Here is a 24,687-nt window from a genome sequence, read left to right as displayed (position 1 = left end):
GGTTTGCTGGCTAGCTAGTCTATCCTACCTGGTGAGCTCCAGCCAATGAGACCCTGTCTCAAAGGAGACAGAAATCAATGTAATAAAAATTTATAACTACCTCAGCTTATTATTTACAAAATTTCCAGGCTACAATTCAGGAAGAGAGAATACAAGGTATTAATGTTCCTGGAGATGATCTCCAAGGTTATCCACTGGGATGCATATACACACACATAAACACATATAGGCTCACATACACATACATGCATAAATATTATGAAACCTTTCTAATATGATAAATGTTAGAGTGACAGGTTCACAGATAAGATTGTCATAAGAAATAGTCAATTTTTGATTTATGTTTTTATACCATTATAATAGAAAAGTAGTGTCAAAGTAAATACTATTTTTAAAAACAAATTATCTTGCTCCAGTGGCAATGATGGTGGAAGCAGCAGCAGCAGCAGTGGGGGCTATGGCAGGTCGGGGCTTGGGGCTGGGGCGGTGGCACCATCTTGTGCCCGGGGCTGGTGGGAAGTCCTGGGAGGGGGACCGGGGACTATGGGAAGGGCCTGGAGTCTCAGGAACTGGAGCCTGGGTGGGGGGCCGCCTAGAAGCCAGGCAACCAGGAAGAGGAGGAAGAGCCAGGACTGGTCATGAGTGACCCCCGGGGACAGCGCCATGGAGGACCCGCAGAGCTGGAAGCGATCAAAGCTCGAGTCAGGGAGATGGAGAAAAGAGGTGGAAAAGCCAAAGGAGCTGCAGAACAAGGTAGAGAAGCCGATGAACAGGAGTCCTTCTCCAGGCAAGGCTGGCCCAGTGATCTTGTCTACTGAGAAGATGGAGGCTGACTCCTGTTCTATCTAGGTAGGCAATGTGGACTAGGGCAAGGGCAGAAGGGATGGAAGCTCACTTTCATGGCTGGGGCTCAGTCAACTGTGTTACCACACTCTGTGACAAATTTAGTGGCCAACCCAAAGGGTTTGCATACATAGTTCTCCGACAGTGAGTCAGTGAGGACTTCCTTAGCCTAAGATGAGTCCTTGTTTAGAGGAAGACAGATCAAGGTTATCCCCAAATGAACCAACAGACCAGGCATCAGCACAACAGACTGGGGTTTCCCCAGGTGGCTGCCATGGTGCCCCGACCACCAACTACAACATTTCGGATCTAGATTCTACAGTGGTTTTAACAGCAGGCCCTGGGGTCTAGTCTACAGGGGGCAGGGTAGAGCAACATCATGGTATTCCCCTTACTTAAAAAAAAAATGTGTATTAGGAAGAGAAGAAAGAAAGAGGAAAGACAAGGGAAAAAGAATTAAAAAAAAGAAAAACATCAGATGACCTTGATGAGAAAAAAATATATATATTTAAAAAAGATATACTGTGGAAGGGGGGAGAATCCCATAACTAACTGCTGAGGAGGGACCTGCTTTGGGGAGTAGGGGAAGGCCCAGGGAGTGTGGGGTAGGGGCTGCTCATTTCCTCTGGGGATTTGCCATGGACACATCTCAACTGTACAAGCTGCTCCCTGTACTCCCTTGAGGGCTGCTCACAGAGTAGGTGGGCATGGGTGATAACAGGGTTTTGTTTTGTAACCCAGGGCTCTTGGAAGGACACCAAACTGTTGAGCTCGTTTCCTTCCCTCCATCTCCTTTCACAGTCCCCCCTGCTCCTGTCCAGCCAGGTCCACTGCCCATCCAGTCCTCCCTCTCTCCTCCCGCTCCCTGCTCCTCCAGTTTGCCTGGTAATCGATTTTTGTGTCCTTTTGTGTTTTTCTGGTTTGAGTGTCTGTCTTTGCAGGTTTCTGTATCCAGAACATCTGTTCAGTTCCCAGTAGCTCCAATGTAAATTTCCCTTGCCCCCGGGGAAATGCACTACTTTTTTGGGGGGGATTTAGAGTTAAAAAAATTGTTTTTTCTTTACCTTTTCTCCCTTTATTTGAAGGGATGGGAGGAAGTGGGAACAAAGAGGTTGAAGGTGGATTTTATTTTATTATTTTTAGCTCATTTCCAGGGGGTGGGATTTTTAAAGAAATAATGTGTCATGAATAAAGATTTTTATGAAAATATAAAAGCAAATTATCCTAAAATTCAATTAAACACAATTAGGCATACATACACAATGAAACACATAGACCACATGGTATGACTGTGTACCTCAATACCCAGTGTGGGTAAGTCAAAAGAGCACTATAAGCTCTCTCTGGCATGCTGGCTGGAGTATGAATTGGTACAATCATTTTAGAAACCATTTGGCTTAAACATGTGAACTCTATATTTCTTCTTTTAGAAAAAAAATACTAACAAAAATTTACAAGAGTTCACTGGCAGGCAAACTTTTAAAAATATTACTGAGAATACTTTTTATTGTTTGTTTTGAGGCACGTTTTATGTAGCCCAGGCTAGCTCCAAACTTGGTATGTAGCCCGAGATGACCTTGGATTCCTGATCCTGCCTCTGCCCACAAACTTTTGGGATTACAGGCACACACCACCATGCTTGGCATGACAGTACTCCAAATTACAAACAATCCAAATAACATAAGTAACAGAATAAATATCTTGAAGTATGTTAATCTACTGGCAAAGTATAAAGAAAAAAAATGAAAAGTAGAGCTCTAACAATATGAACATCACAACCACAATGCTATCAAAGAAGCCAGACACAAGAGAGTAACTCTGGTTCATAATGAGGCAAAACTAGGGTGGGATACATCTCAGTAAGCTGTTGATCAGTGAAGCCCTGGAGGATTCCCCCCCAAAAATATAGGCTATTGCCAATGCTCTTGGTTGCCCACCAGAACTAGATGGTGGAAGAATGGGGTAAAAAATAAAGATATCAAAATAGAAGATCTAAGCTGGAAAGAAGAAAGGGTTCAGTGAAAGGAGGATGGGAGTTGGGGGTGGACAAAAGAAGCTAAAATGAGAGTATTATGATCAAAATATATACATGCAGGAAAATTATCAATAAAAAAGGTAAACAAACAAACAAAAACTCCAAGGCAAACCTAAATCATGTTGGAGAAGTCAAGACAGTAGTTACATTCAGGACAATGAATCAGAGATGGTGGCTTCAAGATCCTGGCATGGGTGACTTCTGAGTTTGGGGGGAGGTGACAGTTATGGAAGTTTGTTTTGCAGTAATTGATTGAGGTATACAGTTATAGCTTAAGTATCTTTCTGTTATTCTTAAATTAGAAAAAAAAACTTAAAAATTCAAATAACTTGTAAAGAATCTTAGATTTCTTAAAAAAAATTTTTTTTTTATCACCAGAGAATACACTTCACTACACCTTCATTCTTACTCTTATTATTTGTCTTGTCATTTTCCATCTACTTTTTCCTTTTCTTTTAAACCAGTTTCTTTTCCAATAAATGCTCTCAGGAAGCCATCTTTGTCATTCCTCAGAAATGCCCCTAATGCAACACAGTGGTCAGAAATAATAATACCACATAGAAGTGTAATTTCCTAAGTGGAAAACACATTTCTCTTGGCAATGACTTCAACAGCATTCCTGGAAACCAAGCAGAATTGAGTTTCAAGCACCATTGTGAAGGAAATGTCTAGCACAAGGAGTAATGGAAATCAAAACACAAAGGAAAGAGAATGATTTAGGAAATGTCAACTGTTACCTATGCTTCATTAAAAATATCAATACATGTGTAAAAATAGGACTCACTAAGGAGTCTAGCATTCTAGTTTATTTGCTACAGCCATCTTCTGAAATATGCTTAATCTTCAAATATTATCACAGGACTTTAATGTACAGTAGAGGGCCTCCGAGTGCTAAAGCTGAAAGACTGATAGGATATCTGTCCATCCATCTCACAGTTTAACATCACTGAGCTTTCCAAGTGCACATAATCTATAACTCAAGGCTGTCTTCTCTTTAACTCTACTGCTTAAGTGGATGCCATACTGTCAATCTGGAAATTTCTCGAGACATCTTCAAGTTCAAACTTGCTACTTTCTCTGCTATTTATGTAGGTAAAATTGACTTCCCTGAGGCATCACTTAAGTGACTTCAAGGCAGAAGTTATTATTTCATTTACTCTTTTCTCCAGTAATTGGGTACTTGGCTCATAGCTGGTATGTGTAAAGAAAGGTTGTTAAGTGACATAAATGGGAAGGAACTGAGGGAGGCTGTTTTGGGAGGACTTGGGAAAGAAATCTGCTGCTTCATTTGAGGTGCTCCAGGAGCTGACATCACCATGGAGGCAAGAAATGGAGGCTGAAACACATTTACACTGACAAGCCAAACTGGTATAAATGTGAGCTAATAATCACAGATAAGAGGACAAGTCTAATCAGAGTTTCTGTTGAAATCATCCAGAAATTAGGACTGATATGAGCCCTAGCAGCCAGAGACAATGGAGGGGAAGTCAAGCCACATTCATGATAAAATGGAGGGCTTCAAAGAGATGTGTGAATAGTCTACAGCAGAACTTGGGGATGAGATGTCACACTGTCTGTCTGTTTGGTGCTGTGTGGTCTGGTGTCACTAGCAGGATCTCCCAGAAAAATGTTCTGGATTGTTTGGCCTTAGCATATTAGGCAGAAAAGATCTTTGATACTGAAGCAAAGGGAATATAGGCATGGTTTTAGTAATGACAGGTGAGTTTTGTAGGTAAGAAATTACTATATGTGGATATGTACATATACTACTATATGTGGGCATGTATATGTGGGTATGCAGTGTAAAGTGCAGTTGTTCCAAGCTGGGTGTGGTGGCACACGCTGGCTACTTGAGCACCTAGGCAGCTGAAGTGGGAGGCTTTGGTTTACTAGACTAGTAGTAAATCAAAACAAAACAAACACCACTGTGATCACCACCACCATCGAAGTGACTACTCCTCATGGTCTGAGATATTACTTCTAGTCACTTGGAACATTTTTAAAAGGGCTGTTACATATAAAATGAGACAGGTTTACAGGAAATAGTCTTTTTGTGTTCATTTCAAAATCTAGTGGGTAGAAATAAGGTTTGTTATATTTATTTTCATGATGAGAGGGTGATGGGGAAGTTAGTAAGGACTAATAGAAATGAAACAGTGTAAAGGTTTAGCTCAAACTCAAAAAATAAAAACAATAATCATGAGAAGAAAGGGGCTCTGCTATGGCTAGGTACATCTAGACATGTTATAGCAAATATCTTCTCATTGCTGAGACAAAACACCCAACCCAAAGTATTTTATGGGAGGAAAGGGTTTATTTTAGGGTTGTTTTCACGGGAGGTTTCATTGTGGGGAGGATAGCATGGCACAGCAGGTAGCTGGTTCACACCTTGTCACATATCTGGGTGAAATAGTCTAAGTACTGGGTTTGGAGCTGGGCTAATAAACCTCAAGGTCTATTCCCAGTGAAACACCTCCTCCACCTACCAAAGGCTTTTCGAGCTGGGAAGTGAGTGTGAGGCTTAATCATAAACACACAAGGTATTGATTGGACTACTTTACTTTCAAACTCCCACACATGCTTGCAAGAGAGCTGGCAACTCTTGGAAATAAACTGTAGACTCTGGTCTGAGGTTATACCTGAGCTTATGAAGCCCAAAGACATTCTGGAGAAACATTGCTGTGTTTCAGTATAGTGGACAGAGCACTGCCTTTGTGAGGTGTTTGGTAGTAGGTGATTAAGCCTATGGAAAACAGTGTCTGGACCAGCTCATGGAGAGATGTTGTAAATGTAACTATCCAAAAGCAAAAATAATAATAATAATAAAAAACAAAAACCCCCAAAACCAAAAAACAACAACAGCAGCAACAAAAACTCCCTCATTTCCCTTGAATTCTTCTACCGAGACTTAAAATAAATGACTTTATTTATTTATTTTTTTATAGGGAGAGATGTGATAGCTGTGGTTTCTAACCTGTAAGAAGAAAACCCAGGGGGAGGATTTCTTTCTAATCTTTTCCCTTCTTTCCACCCATGTCAGACAGGCCTAGGGCCGCAGGAGCCATCATGTGGCCCTAAGATGCAGAGCATGAGAAAGGCCTGCTGTGATGGTTTGATTCAGGTGTCCCCCATAAACAGAGGTGTTCTGAATCTAGGTTCCCAGCTGATGGGAGATTTGGGAATTAAGGGCTCCTGGAGGCAGTGTACTGTTGGGGGTGGACCTATGGGTATTACAGCCAGTGTCCCCATGCCAGTGTTTGTTACATTCCCCTGTTGCTATTGTCCACCGTATCATGTCAAGGGGCAATGTCCACCCTCTGCTCAGGCCATCATTTTCCCCTGCCATGATACAGCTTCCCCCTCAAAAATGTAAGCCAAAATTATTCCTTTTCCCAAAAGCTGCTCTTGGTTGGGTGATTTCTACCAGCAAAGCGAACCTGTCTACAACAGTAAGGTGGTACCAAGAGTGGGGCTGCTACTAGATACCTGACTGTGTGGCTTTGGCCTTTTGGAGCTGATTTTGAAGAGGAATGTGGAAGGATTTGAAACCCTTGCCTAAGAAATGCCTTGCAGTTATCTAAGTACAGCTTGATGGACTATTCTGGTCAGAGCTGAAAGACCTGAATGCTGTAAGAACTATGAACTGTGAGGGTTCCCAGCTGATGGTGTACTGTTGGGGGTGGGCTTATGGGTATTACAGCCACTGTCACCTTGCCAGTGTTTGTCATATTCCCCTGTTGCCATTGTACACCTTATGATGGCCAGGGGGTGATGTCCACCCTCTGCTCATACCATCGTTTTTCCTTGCCATGATGGAGCGTCTCCCTTGAACCTGTAAGCCAAAATAATTCCTTTTCCCAAAAGCTGCTCTTGGTTGGGTGATTTCTACCAGCAATGCGAACCTGACTACTAAGGACAACAGAGTGGAAATGCAGAAAAGCCCTCACTCCTAACAGCACTGTAGGGATGGGGATGTTACTCATTTCTGTATGGAGTGCCTACAGCTAGACTTCCTGGTGCAGGAGAAAAATAGTTATCTCTTCTGGACACTAAAATTTAGTTTTCTGTTATCTATTGTCAAACCCATTCCTAACAGATAAATGTGAAGCCAAGACCTCTGAATTTTCTGGTTGTTTTCAGTTAGAGGCCAAGAGTATATTATATTTAACTTTTATGCGATATCTGTAATCACATGGGATGGGGGAGCTGGCATGAGGCTACATCTATATGCATCTAAGGCTTCCCAGACAAGAGGCAAAAACATCACAGACTAAAAAGGGCCTTTCCACGGACAGTCCCTTCCTACACATGTTTTGACTCTCCCAGCTTTGCTGGGTGTAGGGGAGGTAAGAAGGATGCATGGTAGCAAAGTGGGGCTAAGGACAGATTGTGAGACTGGAGGGTCCTGGAGACAATAACAGCTTTGTGTGAAGCAGAGATGTACACAGACAGAGCTGCCTGTGCAGTGAGGCAGGATATTCAGGCAGGCTCAGACCAGGAGTCTCTGCCAAGACTCAGCAGGACTAGATAATGCTCAGAAACCGGAGAAGTCATTCAACATGAGAGGTTCTTTGCCATTCCTTGTTTCCATTCTATTTCAATCTTTACCAATGGTGCCAAATGTGGCTTATAATAATGTAGTCCTAGAAAAGAGATTTTTCCCATTTTAAAATTTCTGTATAATTTTGAAAAATGCATCATTTCTGTAGTTTATTTTATATTTCACTATAAGCTAGGACTGGTTATAATGACCACTCATTTAGTCTACAAAGAGATGGTCTTATCTAAGTGATAACATGTTTACCACAATGAAAAACACAACCTATGGGGTGGTGGTATATGATTTTTTTTAAAACAACATCTCAGGCTAGAAGATAATTTAAAAATATAGGTAAAACATTTTAAAGAAAAAAAGAGTAAGATATTCATAGGGCTATTTAATTTTAAACCAAAGATGAAATCTTAATGCTAATGAATGCTTAATGAATCACTCTAAATCTTTTAAAACATATTTTATTTATTTGAAAGAGAAAAAGAGGGAGAAAGTGAGAAAGAAAAAGAGGCAGGGATGGAGGAAAGGGGAGAGAGAGAATGGGCATGCCAGGGCCTTTAGCTGCTGCAAAAGAACTCCAGACACAAGTGCTACCTTGTGCATCTGGCTTTATCTGAGCACAGGGAACTGAACCTGAGCCCTTTGGCTTTGTATGCAAGTGCCTTACCTGCTAAGCTATCTCTCCAGCCCAAATAACTTATTTTTTAAAAATTTATTTTTATTTTTATTTATTTACTTGAGAGTGACAGACAGAGAGAGAGTGAGAATGGGCACACCAGGGCCTCCAGCCACTGCAAACGAACTCCAGACGTGTGTGCCCTCTTGTGTATCTGGCAAATGTGGGTCCTGGGGAATTGAGCCTCAAACAGGGGTCCTTAGGCTTCACAGGCAAGCACTTAACTGCTAAGCCATCTCTCCAGCCTCAAATAACTTATTTTTTTTTTAAAAAATATATATATGTATGTATGTATATATATATATATATATGTATATATATGTGTGTGTATATATATATATACATACATACATACATACATATATATATACACACAAACACACATATTTGCTTTTGTTTTTGTTTTTCAAGATAGAGTCTTACTCTAGCTCAGGCTGACCTGGAATTCACTATGTAGTCTCAGGGTAGCCTAGAACTTGTGGTGATCCTCCTGAGTGCTGGGATTAAATGTATGTGCCACAATGCCCGGCTCTTAAAAAATATTTATTAGCAAGAGAAAGAGAGACACAGAGAGAAAACATGGGTGTGCCAGGCCTCTTGCCACTGCAAAGGAACTGTACAAGCATGTCCCATCTGGCATTATGTAGGTACTGAGGAATTGAAGCAGAACGTCCAGGATTTGAAAGCAAGCATCTTTAACCACTGAGCCATCTCTAGCTCCTTTTCTTTCCACTTTATTCCTGAATGTCAGGCTGAACTTCTTTAACCATGAAAAGCTATAGTTGGGTTTTATATACCACAAATTGGGGCTGGAGAGAAGGCTCAGCAGTTAAGTGCTTGCCTGTGAAGCCTAGGGACCCGGTTCGAGGCTTGATTCCCCAGGACCCACATAAGCTAGATGCACAAGGTGGCACATGCATCTGGAGTTCCTTTGCAGTGGCTGGAGGCCCTGGCGCCCATCCTCTCTCTGCCTCTTTCTTTCTCTATTGCTCTCAAATAAATAAATAAAAATAAACAAAAAAAAATTATATACCACAAGTTGCTCACCTGAGAGAACAGACAACCTAACAGTCTGGTTTCTTCTTATTTAAAAAATTATTCTGAGATTGAATAAAATATTATGTGAATAAATGTGTGATTCTTTAATGAAGCTTATGTTGTCTTATTAAATAATTTAGTTCATTTTATATCATTGTAAATGTTTTAAAGTTATTTCCATATTGATCAAGGAAAGCAAAAATTATGAAGGTTTCTTTTTACAAGAATTATTCAACAAAGTAACGTAACCCACTAGGAATTCCTCAGGTCTCTGTGCTATGTTTTTCTAGTTAGGTAACTGAAAGGAATTAAAACATCAATTTAGCCTAACACAAAGACCTTCAAATATTTTAAAAAGTTAATTATTTGACCTATGATACTGTTGAGTTAAAATATATTTTCTTTTAGCTTTGATCAGAAAATCCAATTTAGCTGTCTCAGTGGAAAGTCTATTTCTCATGAAATGGAAGAACATCTACTTGAGGGAAAATATGTAGTAGCAAACATTCCAGAGTTGAAATTAAGGGGGAAAAATCCAGGTATATTCTCTAAAAATAACATTTAAAACAATGCAGTTACACAAGTTACCCTGATGAATGAAATGGTAATATTTAAACTATATGTTAATTGAATTAGGGCTACTCTTCTCTGGATCCTGGATGGGGTGTGACAATTCCCTCACTCTGGCTGGAGAAGAACACTGATGCCCAGAACTCTAGCCTACTGGGGATGGGGGGAGGTGTTATGAGCAGGCTATGTCCGGTTCTGAGTTACTCTATATTGTGTTAAGCAGTGGTTTTTCAGACTTTGCCTTGCCTTGAGAGGTTCCATTTTGCAAGTAGCTTTTGATGGCATATTGAGGGTGGAGGACAACTGCATCTGGATGGACATGTGAATAGCACCATCTGACCAGTACCACCTATGTGGCATCTGCTACATGACTAATTCCTGAGAGTAGAAAAGGTACCGCCCTATAAACTTATCAGGGTAAACTGGGACTGTAGAAACACACAGAGGTATTGAAATCCTATCAGGAAAACCAGACCCAGGAATTTATGAGATACAGTGGACCAAGGGAAGAATGTAACTCCCTTATTTGGACCCAATTAAAAAGTGGACATCTAGCAATGATATTGCAACAACCCCTCTGGACCTGTCATGTGGTCATCTGGTGTATGCATCAAGGAACTACTGTCTATTTCAGCCTAGCTTAGTTCCTGATGTTGACACAACCTGCTACTCAAATGCTGTCTGCCATTTGCTTGTTCTTTCATCCACCTATTCTTCTGGATCCTGTCCTGTTCTCTTCCTCTGCTGCTTAGCTCGGACCCACCAGCCTGACTCTATGGTCAGCAGCAGATCCTCCAGCTTTCTTTGCAGTATGTTATCTTACCAATACAGACTTATATTTCTATTAGCTTTCCAGCTCTGGCCTCTCAAGCCTCTTTGCTTTTGTTAAGCACAGTTAATCTTTATAGTTATTCTGTAGGCTACATACACATACATACATTCATACATACATGTATACACACACACATATATATACACACATATGTATATGTATGTATACACACAGGTACTGTGTAATATATGACTTTGAGAGTTAACATTAGTAATTAAGATTGGAATAAAAGAACCCATGTTTGTCTTGGCAGGGGCTATTATGGAATGGGGAAGTATCTGGTAAATTGCTACCACTGAAACCACCATACCTTGTAAATTTATTGTTATTGAATAAATCATAACACAAGAATGTCCGTCTATGTTTTTGACAGCGTGCTTATGAAGGGTGCCCTCTTTGTATTTGAAATACTTGAATATTTTGATTCTTGAAGTTTTCAGTCTTATTAAAAAAAAACAACAGAAATGTTTGTATTAACTAAAGGATACAGAGAAACACTTACTATCTAGGCAAGGCAGGATTTATTATCCACTACTTGGACTAGCAAATTTCCTCCATTTGTTTCCGTAAGATTTCTACTGACTACAGACATTACACAATGTGAAAACACTGCAAGGCCTCCTACAAAGCAAACTAGCAATGTAAAGGTCATTATCTGAACAAGAGTCAAGTTGCACTGAAGCAGGTCTGCAGGGGAAGTATCCGGTTGGATCACACAGGGCTACTGCGAATGATTTCTGGCCTATCTTTTTTCCTTGACAACACCTCCTTCCACGTAACCTGAAAACCATAACACACTGGTTCACATGGCTGCAACAAAAATTCGTTACCTTCGCCATCTACTAGGCATAAGCTCTGGCATGGCCCACTAATCATCTATAGCCTGTGGTCATGTCTCATGAGCACTGCTCTTTCTCTCATGTGAGGCCTTCTTCTGTCATGGCAAGCAAGCTACTGGTTGTCAAAGAGCAGGCTAGTGTACCACTGGACAAAAGTAGCTTCTGTGATGGATGAGTGTTGTAGTAAGAGGAGGCAGAGTGACACTGGGACTCTAGAGAGGACAGGTGGATGAGCTGCCCAGGATGCTTGAGACCCTTGGCTAATGATCAACTTAGGGTCACTTAGGAAAAGACTGAATTAAATACTCAACCAGAGGAACAGTCAAGATCTCAGAGAAGAAAGAAGGAAATTCTAACTTCTTTTCCTTTTAACTGAAGTTACATGGATTTTGTGGATAAGGGGAAATCCAGACTACTGAAGTAGTGATCCTTTAGATATCAAAAGGCCAGATTCAAAGCCAAGGGACTAGAAGACCAGAGGAGAAAAGGATGTCAGAAATAAGAGGTATACTTTGAAACTCTGTAGAGAGATGAAGAATGCTCAGTTGATTTTTACTCTATTTTACACCTGGCATAACTACTATGGTTGCTTGCTGCAAATTGTGGCTGGGTGGCTCTGCCTGCTCTGAGTCAGGGAGAAGAATGTGCTTTTGTGTAAACTGTCATGCTCCCTCTGCCTGCACTCGAGGCTCTTGGGAGATGTGGCTAGAGGTCAATCACAGCAACTAAAAGGAAGAATCTGTTCTTTCTCATAGTTTCTGGAATCTATTGACCAAAGAGTATATTCATAAATTTGGTATACAAAAATTGAAAAATACACAAGTACTTCCTCAAACAAAAATTAAACATCTGATTACACTATCCACTAATTAAAAATATAACTGTGATCTAAACTGCTGTATGTAAGCTTTACATACATATATACATACATACATAGAAAAAGCATACATTTCTTATGTTCCACATCCTGATACGAGATTAGAAAATACTTCTAAGAAGCCACAAGGAAAGCACAGGCAGCTGCTTACCGAACAGTGCCCTCAGTCCTGGAGCTGTGGGTCTTCAAACCTCTAAATGCACTCAGGAGAAAGGGGGAAAGTACACTTACTCCATCTTCCCAGAGGAGAATGCTTTCTAAAATCATTTTTGCATCTGTAGAGATGGCTTGGGGCTGGAGAGATGGCTTACACGCTTGCCTGTGAAGCCTAAGAACCCTGGTTCGAGGCTCGATTCCCCAGTACCCACGTAAGCCAGATGCACAAGATGGCACATGCATCTGGAGTTCATTTGCAGTGGCTGGAGGCACTGGCACACCCATTCTCTCTCTCTCTCTCTCTCTGCCTCTTTCTCTGTCACTCTCAAATCAATTAATAAAATAAACAAAAGAAAATAAAATCCTTTTGATAAGGAAAACTGCCTAGGTGGGAGGACAATACAGGGGACTTAAACAGTCTTACTGAAGGACATATGGAAAATTTCAAATACATTTGCTAGAATTTCAAATGTTCATTTCCATGTGGTCTCAAATTATTTTGAAAGGTAGAGTGGTCCTTAGAGGACATGGAGTCCAATTCTTTTTTTTTTTTTAATTTTTATTAACATTTTCCATGATTATAAAATATATCCCATGGTAATTCCCTCCCTCCCCACCCCCACACTTTCCCATTTGAAATTCCATTCTCCATCATATTACCTCCCCATTACAATCATTGTAATTACATATATACAATATCAACCTATTAAGTATCCTCCTCCCTTCTTTTCTCCACCCTTTATGTCTCCTTTTCAACTTACTGGCCTCTGCTACTAAGTATTTTCATTCTCACGCAGAAGCCCAGTCATCTGTAGCTAGGATCCACATATGAGAGAGAACATGTGGCGCTTGGCTTTCTGGGCCTGGGTTACCTGACTTAGTATAATACTTTCCAGGTCCATCCATTTTACTGCAAATTTCATAACTTCATTTTTCTTTACCGCTGAGTAGAACTCCATTGTATAAATGTACCACATCTTCATTATCCACTCATCTGTTGAGGGACATCTAGGCTGGTTCCATTTCCCAGCTATTATAAATTGAGCAGCAATAAACATGGTTGAGCATGTACTTCTAAGGAAATGAGATGAATCCTTTGGATATATGCCTAGGAGTGCTATAGCTGGGTCATATGGTAGATCAATCTTTAGCTGTTTTAGGAACCTCCACACTGATTTCCACAATGGCTGGACCAGATTGCATTCCCACCAGCAGTGCAGAAGGGTTCCTTTTTTTCCACATCCCCGCCAACATTTATGATCATTTGTTTTCATGATGGTGGCCAATCTGACAGGAGTGAGATGGAATCTCAATGTAGTTTTAATCTGCATTTCCCTGATGACTAGTGATGTACAACATTTTTTTAGATGCTTATATGCCATTCGTATTTCTTCCTTTGAGAACTCTCTATTTAGCTCCATAGCCCATTTTTTGATTGGCTTGTTTGATTCCTTATTATTTAACTTTTTGAGTTCTTTGTATATCCTAGATATTAATCCTCTATCAGATATATAGCTGGCGAAGATTTTTTCCCATTCTGTAGGTTGCCTCTTTGCTTTTTTCACTGTGTCCTTTGCGGTGCAAAATCTTTGTAATTTCATTAGGTCCCAGTGGTTAATTTGTTTTTTTATTGCCTGAGCAATTGGGGTTGTATTCAGAAAGTCTTTGCCAAGACCAATATGTTGAAGGGTTTCCCCTACTTTTTCCTCTAGCAGTTTCAAAGTTTCCGGTCTGATGTTAAGGTCTTTAATCCATTTGGACTTAATTCTTGTGCATGGCGAGAGAGAAGAATCTATTTTCATCCTTCTGCAGATATTTATCCAGTTTTCAAAACACCATTTGCTGAAGAGGCTGTCTCTTCTCCAATGAGTATTTTCGTCATTTTTATCGAATATCAGGTGGCTATAGCTACTTGGGCTTACATCTGGGTCCTCTATTCTGTTCCACTGATCTACATGTCTGTTTTTGTGCCAGTACCATGCTGTTTTTGTTACTATGGCTCTGTAGTATAGGGTAAAATCCGGTATGGTGATACCACCAGCCTCTTTTTTGTTGCTCAGTATTATTTTAGATACTCGAGGTTTTTTGTGATTCCAAATGAATTTTTGGATTGTTTTTTCTATTTCCATGAAGAAAGCCTTTGGAATTTTGATAGGGATTGCATTAAATGTGTAGATTGCTTTAGGTAAGATTGCCATTTTCACGATATTGATTCTTCCAATCCAGGAACAAGGGATGTTTCTCCACTTTCTAGTGTCTTCTGCAATTTCTCGCTTGAGTGTTTTAAAGTTCTCATTGTATAGATTCTTTACTTCCTTGGTTAGGTTTATTCCAAGGTATTTTATTTTTTTTTGATGCAATTGTGAATGGGAGTGATTCTCTGATTTCATCCTCTGTGTGTTTGTTGTTAGCATATATGAAGGCTACTGATTTCTGTGTATTTATTTTGTATCCTGCTACATTGCTGTAGGTTTTGATCAGCTCTAACAGCTTGCTAGTAGAGTCTTTAGGGTCCTTTATGTATAGAATCATGTCATCTGCAAATAATGATAACTTGATTTCTTCCTTTCCAATTTGTATCCCTTTTATGTGTGTCTCTTGCCTTATTGCTATGGCTAAGACTTCCAAAACTATATTAAATAAAAGTGGGGACAGTGGACACCCTTGTCTTGTTCCTGATTTTAGTGGAAAAGCTTCCAGTTTTTCCCCATTTAGTAATATGTTGGCTGTAGGCTTGTCATAAATAGCCTTTATTATATTGAGATATGTTCCTTCTATTCCCAGTCTCTGTAGGACTTTTATCATGAAGGGATGTTGGATTTTGTCAAATGCTTTCTCTTCATGTAATGAGAAGATCATGTGATTTTTGTCCTTCAACCCGTTTATGTAATGTATTACATTTATAGATTTGCGTATGTTGAACCATCCCTGCATCTCTGGGATAAAGCCTACTTGGTCAGGGTGAATGATCTTTTTGATATACTCTTGTATTCTGTTTGCCAATATTTTGTTGAGAATTTTTGCATCTATGTTCATGAGGGAGATTGGTCTGTAATTTTCTTTTTTTGTTCTATCTTTGCCTGGTTTTGGTATCAGGGTGATGCTGGCCTCATAGAAGGAGTTTGGTAGAATTCCTTCTTTTTCTATTTCCTGGAAAAGCTTAAGAAGCAATGGTGTTAGCTCTTCCTTAAAAGTCTGGTAAAATTCAGCAGTGAATCCATCCGGGCCTGGGCTTTTTTTAGTTGGGAGATTATTGATAACTGTTCGGATCTCCATGTTTGTTATAGGTCTATTTAAGTGATTAATCTCATTTTGATTTAAGTTAGGTAGGTCATATAGATCAAGGAAATCATCCATTTCTTTCAGATTTTCATACTTTGTGGAGTATATGCTTTTATAGTATGTCCCTATGATTTTTTGAATTTCTCTGGAATCTGTTGTGATTTTACCTTGTTCATCTCTGATTTTATTAATTTGTGTCTCTTCTCTCTTTCTTTTGGTCAGATTTGCTAAGGATTTATCAATCTTGTTTATCCTTTCAAAGAACCAACTCTTTGTTTCATTAATTCTTTGGATTGTTCTTTTTGTTTCTATTTCATTAATTTCTGCCCTAATCTTTATTATTTCTTCCCATCTACTAATTTTTGGTTTGCCTTGTTCTTCTTTTTCCAAGGCTTTAAGGCGAAGCATTAGGTCGTTTACTTGCGACCTTTCTAATTTCTTAATATAGGCGCTTAAGGCTATAAATTTACCTCTTAGAACTGCCTTCATTGTGTCCCAGAGATTTTGGTATGTTGTGTTCTCATTATCATTTGACTCTATAAATTTTTTGATTTCCTTTTTGATTTCTTCATTGACCCACTCATCATTTAGTAGTGTATTGTTTAGTTTCCATGATTTTGTGTATGCTCTATAGCCTTTCTTGCTACTGATTTGTAGTTTAATTCCATTGTGGTCAGATAGAATGCAAGGAATTATTTCAATTTTCCTGAATTTGTTAAGATTTGCTTTGTGTCCTAATATATGGTCTATTTTAGAGAATGTTCCATGTGCTGCTGAAAAGAATGTATATTCTGCAGCCTTTGGATGAAATGTCCTGTATATATCTGTTAGGTCCATTCCTTCTATGACCTCATTTAGTCCAGATGCCTCTCTGTTTATTCTTTCCCTGGATGACCTGTCAATTGATGAGAGTGGGATGTTAAAGTCCCCCACCACCACTGTGTTTGGTGTTATTGTGACCTTAGTTCTAATAGTGTTTGTTTGACGAATTTGGGAGCCCCCATGTTAGGTGCATATATGTTTAGGATTGTAATGTCCTCCTGTTGGAGTGTGCCCTTAATCAATATAAAGTGACCTTCCTTATCTTTCTTGACTAACGTCGGACTAAAGTCTACCCTGTCTGATATTAGGATAGCAACCCCTGCTTGTTTTCTAGGCCCATTTGCTTGAAACACCGTCTTCCAACCTTTCACCCTAAGATAATGTCTATCCTTTGTAGAAAGGTGAGTTTCTTGGAGACAACAAATTGTAGGATCCTGCTTTTTAACCCTGTCTGCAAATCTATGTCTTTTCGTTGGGGCATTGAGACCTTAGTCCAATTCTTAATATGATCAAGAGATATAATCTAAAGAGGGGACTTGACTAAAATGACCCACAGAATAGAACCACAATTAGAACTAGAGGATGGGCTCTTGGGTGGCAGCATTTTAACTTCCTAGGCCACTTGTCTGTGCTGCAGGAACGTGAGGTTTTGGAACAGGTGGTCATTAAGGGACAGCTCCAACTTCAACCTTTGGTAATTTATATGGCTGTCTTGCCTTATTACCCATCTCCCTATGTCATATAGAGAAAACAAGCTGTCTTATATTTGCAATGAGCACTTCTGGTTACATACTTGGAAAAACACCTCCCATACATACAGTTGCAACTGTATGACTGGACAGGCACAGCAGTAACCTAATTTTAATTCACCATCACACCATCTTGTAGCACTCTTAATATGGGCAACAACACTAAACATCATTAAGGAGCCCTGTCTACCATTATCAGGACTACGTGGTAACAAGCAGCTATGGGGTAAGGAAGTGGCACACTACCTGGTTGGAACATTATCCACTGGTTGTGTGACTTTGAGCAAATCATGTAACTTCTTTGTACCTCAGTTTATTCTTTCATAAAATGGGAGACAATAATAATATGCAAACCTCTCTATTTCTTTAGGCAACCATAAGTAAATAATTGGATCAGTGCCATTAGCTGTACTTACCATTACTGTTATTAATGTTGTTCATTGGTCTACTTCAAATAAAATACTAGATAGATCATCTACTTTGCATATATTACTGCATCTAATCCTAGAATAATCTTTTGAAATATGTGCATTGCTACCCCAATTTTGTAGATTAAAAAAGTAAGATTATTTTGTTATAGAAGTTATTTTTAAATAAATTCACATAATCTAAAAACATAGATTACAACCCAAGATGTTTAAGGAGCAAAATATCAGTCTGACTTAGTTCATCAGAATAGAAGGAAATGTAAAGCAATTTCTCAAGCTACAAAGAGAAGACACTGCTTGGCATGCTCAGAAAAGACTCATCAAGCACCAGTATGAAAATACATCTCATAACGATGACTCATTGTTTGTACCATTTCATTTCCTCCAAAACAATTTAAAGGAAGAAAATAAAAGCATAATATGCTAACTCTAGGGGAATGGTTTAGGCTGTCTTTGCAGACCAATGAACTCATGGGGCACACCTGGCTTCCTGTGAGGACTCCACATGCGCTGTGTGCTCCACAGCGAGCTTCTCTTCATGCATTCATGGAATGCAGGATCAGCAGCAGAAGTTAACATTAAAGCATGGTGACGCTTTTCCACCCATTTTTTAATGTAGAGCTCCTCTCACTCAATTTCTAAGTTTATATATTCCTAGCTTTCAGCTTTTAGAAGAAAAGAAATTCAACAAATAAATGCTGGCTTGCTGTTCATGGACTGTACAAGGTTATTCTGCACTTTGTTAAACAATGGTAAAGGTGAAACTTTGAAAAGGGTGCTTACCAAGGCAGAATGGGTGTAAGAGGTATGTCAGTGAAATTTCCTTCATTGATGAGATTTCATTCTTCAGGTTCATTACTTGAAAGGCCATTTTGATTAACAATAACTTGATTTTCTCAGGACATGGCTTAAGTATCAGATAGTTAGCAGCATAAAGCACATATCGAAACCAGCAGAGTAATGGAGTAGCAATTCTGCCATTAGGTGACTCAGACATTCGCTCAATTGTTGGGAACAGCAGAAAGGTGTGAATGACCTATGATAAAGAAACACACACTTTTGAGAGGTTTTCTTAAGGGCTGGCGAACTGCTTTGTTGCTCTTCCCACTGTACTCTAATGAGGAGGGATGAGGTTTTAGAACATAACTAGAGGAGACCTCTTCAGACTGAAAACAACCACCCCTGACAGCCCTCTCACCCCATACCCAGTATAGATAGGACAAAAGTATGTCCCTGGAAGTGTTAGTGTTACTTTTCATGGAGGAAAGATAATCCTAGAAGATGCCTAGATTGCCATAGCATCTCACCACTCCTGTGAAGGATTATTGAAAATAGGAACTAAACTGGGCATGGTGGCACACATCTTTAATCCCAGCGCTTGGGAGGCAGAGATAGGAGGATCACCATGAGTTTGAGGACACCCTGAGAATACAGAGTGAATTCAGGTCTGCCTAGACTAGAGTAAAACCCTACCTCGAAAAACCAAAAAGGAACACAGGTACACCAACTTAGTAATGATTCTAGAAGAAGAGCCATAGGAAAGGATCCATTACTACTTAGAATTTCTTTTTTTTTTCCTTTTTTTTTCTTTGAGTGTGTGCATGTGTGTAGTATGGGTGGTATGCTGTAAGCACACTGTGTGCAGATGAGGAGGCCAGAGTAGTTGCTTGGTAACCTGAGTTTCCTGGCCCTGCAGTTGGTATCTGAAATAAACTTAGCCATCATTTTTAGACTACTCGCTTTGCTTTTATCTCCTTATGGGATTCTTATCACTCATACACTATGGTGCTTGTAGTGCCCCATGGTCTTTGGATATTATGTTCTTCTTTTTTTTTTTTTTTGGTTTTTCAAGGTAGGGTTTCACTTTAGCTCAGGCTCTCCTGGAATTCACTATGTAGTCTCAGGGTGACCTCAAACTCATGGCGATCCTCCTACCTCTGCCTCCCAAGTGCTGGGATTAAGGCCTGTGCCACCACGCCCGGCTGGACATTATGTTCTATTCTTGGTTCTGTTTGCAGTTTTGGGTTAGAGGTTTCTATTGAGGTATCTTCACACCCAAAAATTCTTCACTCAGTTATGCCCAAACTATTCCTAAGTCTATCAAAGGAATTTCTGTTTCTGTTGTAGTATTTTGGGTAGACAGTATTTCTTTTCCTCACTTAGGATTTCTATATCTGCATATACTTCCCATGTATTCCTCCATGCTGTCTATTTTATTTATTAAAACCTTTATTTGTATACTAAATTAATCATTGTTTCAAACTCCTGGTCTGATGATCCTAATACCCCTACATGTCTGTGTCTGTTGTTTACTCCATCACCTTGGATTGTGTGAGGGCTCTTTTTTTTTTTTTTTGGTATACTTTGTAATTTCTTTTCTTGCTAGCTACAGATGATGTAGTAGGCAAAAGTAACTGCTGTAAGAAAGCTAATAGTAACAAAGTGGTGCTATGCATGGAGAAGCATTCTACAGCCTTTTAGGATGCCTATGCCTCTGGAATAGAAACTCATGGTGTTCCTCAGTGTTTTTCTCACCCTTAGATGGGACAGGATAACTAGAGTAGACTGGAGTTGGGTACTTCTATCTTCAACATAGAAGGTTAGAACAGCCTGGAATTGAATATTTATCTTTCCCCAAGTTAGTTGGGATCTAGTTGGTTAAATCCTGATATCAGGTCGTGCTGAGAGCACACAACTTGGTTATATTTTAAAATGATTCTTTGTTTCTGCTTTATCCAGAAGTACAAGGGGACATTTTCCCAATGCTTACTGTGAGAATTTGATTTGAGTTCCTGGCAGTAAATGTAACAAAATTATATAGTTCTCACACAGCATCTCTAGTCTCCTGGAATTTTCTGTTTTGTTATGTTTTTTCGAGGTAGGGTCTCACTCTGGTCCAAGCTGACCTGGAATTCACTATGTAGTCTCAGGCTGGCCTCGAACTCACTGTGATTCTCCTACCTCTCTGCTTCCTGAGTGCTGGGATTAAAGGCATGCACCAGGTTCTTCTGGATTTTTTTTTTTTTTTTTTTTGAGGTAGGGTCTCACTCTGGTCCAGGCTGACCTGGAATTAACTCTGTAGTCTCAGAGTGGCCTTGAACTCACGGCAATCCTCCTACCTCTGCCTCCCGAGAGCTGGAATTAAAGGCATGCGCCACCACGCCTGGCTCTCTCCTGGAATTTTTAACTCTAGAGTTGTCTGCTCTGAGTCTTTAGTAATTTGTCAATTACAGTTCTGTTTTCAGGCATTGCCAGGAGTTTACATAGTTTCTTCTTGTGAATCTATGACATAGCAAGCTCTGATGCTGTGTATCCCCATCTTTGGGGACAGAGGTACCTTATGTCCCTTATGTATTGAAGAAGAACAGTTGACTTTTTATCTTTTTATCTTCTTACTTAGGATGAAGTTGCAACTTCCAAGGTTCTACAAGTGGAACTGGAAACTGTAGGTTCTATTAACAGTTTCGTATGTATCTCTTGGTGCACATGCATATGCATTTCTGTTGGCTGCACTACCCTGAAGTAGAAATCCTAGGTCACATGGCATGCATATGATCAGATTTAGGAGCTAATTCCTAATGGTTTTCTGAGCAGTTGTACCAACTTATCTCTTACTAGCAGGATATGCCCAACAGTGTACATGCTGTACAAAGGTTTTTAATTTCTCCACATCCTCACCAGCATGTTATTTTTGCTTTTTAAAATAATTATCCTAATGTGTATCTGTTGACACATCATGGTGGTTTTGGTTTGCACTGCATGTTCATCATGATTACTAATGTTGAGCACTTTTTCATTATTATACCTACTGGCATGCTTTTTCTGAAGAAATGTCTATTCACATTCTGTGCCCATTTCTAAATTTTATTGTGATTGTTTTTTGTGTATTTTTAAAGGACTTTTTTAAACCCCCAATCATGACAATAGTAGTTTTAATACATTAGATATGTTACCTCTATCTTTCCTCAAGTAGATTTAATTAGCCTTTGGATTTATTTAGCATCAGTGGTGAGTCTGTTCCTTGAGAATGGGTGTTAGTGATTGTTTTACCATTTCCTTCATGTATTCAAAATCCTCCTTCTGAATGAAGTCAATGCACTTTTCCTGGTCAGCCCTGACAGCTATGGTGTTTTTTTTTTTTTTTTTTTTTTTTTTTGTCTCTTCTTCATGTTCTGTGTGGGTAGTCCTTTTCATAGAAAACTGTTGCTGGCATTGTTAATATCACAGTTGAACAGGTGTCCCCTGTAATTCTGCATTCACATATCTTTTACTAATAGAGAACAGGGATGTGAGAGTGAAAAATGTGGGGGACTTTTTCTTTCTAGTCACATTTTGTTTTTCCTTGGTTACACTGCTCAGCTGAGTGCACAACTATTTCCTGTAGACTATTCTTTCAATAATAGTTGAGATATTCTAGTTGTTTTTTTTATTTGGTCACAGTGATTGACCTCTACTGGCTCTCTAAAGCATGTCACGTAAGAATGCGTTGTTCCTTGAAAGGCATTACCTTGATATCAAGTAAAAATCCTTTGGCACGAGGGAGCAATCACATTTTCAGATAATTTAAAAATGACAGAGGATTAAAATCCAGAATATACAAAGAACTCAAACACAAAACAATAAGAAATTAAACAACCCAATTACAAAATGGGCTATGGAACTAAATAGAGGGTTTTCATTGGAAGAAATACAGATGGGATATAAACATCTAAAAAAAAATGTTCTACATCCTTAGCCATCAAGGAAATGCAAATTAAAACTACTTTGAGATTTCATCTCCTTCCAGTTAGAATGGCTACCATCAAGAAAATAAATGACAATAAATGTTGGCAAGGATGAGGCAAAAGGGAAACCTTTCTACACCATTCGTGGTAATGTAATGTGGTACAGCCATTGTGGAAATTCGTGAGGAGACTCTTGAGACAGCTAAAAATAGATTTACCATATGATCCAGTTATAGCACACCCAGGCATATATCCTAATGACTCTTCTCACTACCTTAGTGACACTTGCACAACCATGTTTATTGTTGCTCTATTCACAATAGCTAGGAAAAAGAACCAGCCTAGATGTCTCTCAACAGATGAATGGATAATAAAAATGTGGTACATTTACACAATGAAGTTCTACTCAGCAGTAAAGAAACATGAAATTATGAAATTTGCAGGGAAATGGATGGATCTGGAAAGGATTATACTAAGTGAGAAAACTCAGGCCCAGAAAGCCAAACATGTTCTCTCTCATCACGTATTCTCTCTCTCATATGTGGATCCTAGCTACAAATGTATAGACTTGTGTGTGAGCTGGGACAAAAAATCAGTAGCAGAGGCCAGTAAGCTAGAAAAAGGCTATAAGAGAGGGATGAAGGGAAGGACTTAAGGGGATGGTGTTGTATATATGTAAGCAGAAGAACAGATTACAGGGAGATGAAAGGCCTAAGTGAGGACAGGGGGAGAGATTCTGTAAAAGAAGGGCAGGGGGAGGGTCAATCAACATTCAAGATATTCTGAATAAGACAGATGAAAACCTACTTTTTTGAATAATGGCACATCCAGAAGTCACAGATTGTTACTAGACAATTTCCAGTGTCAGGGAAGGGATACTTTCCAGTGAGTTGTTGGCCAAGGAGGTCCATGTTGCCTCTAAAACATTATAGGCTATTCCCAAGGCCCTTGGTTCCCCATGAGAAAGAGATGGCAAATCCCTACTGCTGAAGACTTACATGCCTGAGTGGCAAAGTCACTAAGAGACCATGTTGGTGCTGAGCAGAAAACCTTCTCTCTGTAGACCAGCCAACTGAAAGCTGGAAAAAGCTGCACTTCCTGCAGCCCTATGGGAGACAAAAGCCATCAACAGTGAAGACAGTAGACATCAGAAGCCTCAAGTTTTGCGAGACAGGCCAAATGACCAAATGGGTGCAATAGTGGCATGTCTTCTCTGGGGGAAACCAACTATTCTCTAATTGGACTGAAGGCCTTGCTCTATGAGAGGGAATACATGCCTGGTACTGAAAACCTAATCAAAAGCAAGGGAGGTCATTAGCCTTAGCAGTATAAAGCCTGCTCTTGTCTGGCTAAATGTACATATTTTTCTCACCAAACTGCCCTGAAAGCACTAATTTAATGTTCATATTCATATATTAATGCTTCTCTCACTTCTGGTTAGAGAAGCTTCTCTTTTCAGATGGTGTTGACCACAGGGATGACCCAAAAGGCAACACAGTGCTAAGAAGAAGGGACAGAGGAGTATCCAGCACTGAAACATCCCTATCACACCCTCCAAGGCTAAGGGTCCATTGCAGAAGAGGTGGTGGAAAGAATGTAAGAGCCAAAAGAAGGGTACCAATCCTTACAATGCAAGTGTCCACACAGAAAGTGGCTTCAATATCCATGACCTCACAGTGCCTAGTAATACCTTCACAAGACCTGCATAATAGGAGAACAGAAGATGACATCAAAATAAAAGAGAGACTAACGGAAAGAGGGAAGGGATATGATGGAAAGCAGAGTTGTGAAGAGGAAGTGGGGGAGGGGAGGGAGATATCATGGTTTATTGTCTGTAAGTATAGAAGTTATCAATAAAATAAAAAATATGACAGAATGATAACAATGCAGTACAAATTCTGCTAATATGTTTTTGGTTCTAGCTTTGATACAAAAGCAGGATTCTGCTAAACTGGAAGTTTCTCAGACAACAAAGCAGAGGATGAGGAGCTAGATGGGCTAGACTGACTTAACAAAGGCCTATGTAGCATCATGGGCACTTGTGACAGATACCATGGGCACCACCAGAATGTAGTGCTCCAGAATCCTCACATTTGAGTCAGTTGCATGTACTGCCATGCATAAAGGTTACATGCAAAGTTTCATACCAAGTTATAGGATCTGAGAAGTTTGACTAGGCAAAAACAATCAACGAAAGGAATAATCCTATCTAGATACCATTTTCAGAGTGAAGCAGACAGGAAAAGCATGAGGTCAGCTTTGGA

The 24,687-nt window shown here is 39.6% G+C and overlaps 1 protein-coding gene and 1 pseudogene across 6 annotated transcripts in view; one reads left to right on the top strand and one right to left on the bottom strand.

Annotated features, from left to right (window-relative positions):
- Ldah (lipid droplet associated hydrolase) overlaps nt 1-24,687 on the bottom strand; it is a 154,812-nt gene that overhangs the window by 37,564 nt on the left and 92,561 nt on the right. For 5 of the 6 annotated variants that reach the window (XM_045149046.1, XM_045149049.1, XM_004663763.2 and 2 more), the window contains one exon: nt 18,483-18,735. The exons of the other annotated variant lie outside the window; for it this stretch is intronic. In XM_045149046.1, the coding sequence (XP_045004981.1) occupies nt 18,483-18,735 (253 nt within the window). The remainder of the gene's footprint in view (nt 1-18,482; nt 18,736-24,687) is intronic. 6 annotated transcript variants of the gene reach the window in all.
- Nucleotides 425-1,832, top strand: LOC105944449 (annotated as a pseudogene).

Source organism: Jaculus jaculus, chromosome 5, assembly GCF_020740685.1.
Source record: "Jaculus jaculus isolate mJacJac1 chromosome 5, mJacJac1.mat.Y.cur, whole genome shotgun sequence".
NCBI classification, from domain to species: Eukaryota; Metazoa; Chordata; class Mammalia; order Rodentia; family Dipodidae; genus Jaculus; species Jaculus jaculus.
This window is presented reverse-complemented; position numbering and strand designations above follow the sequence as displayed.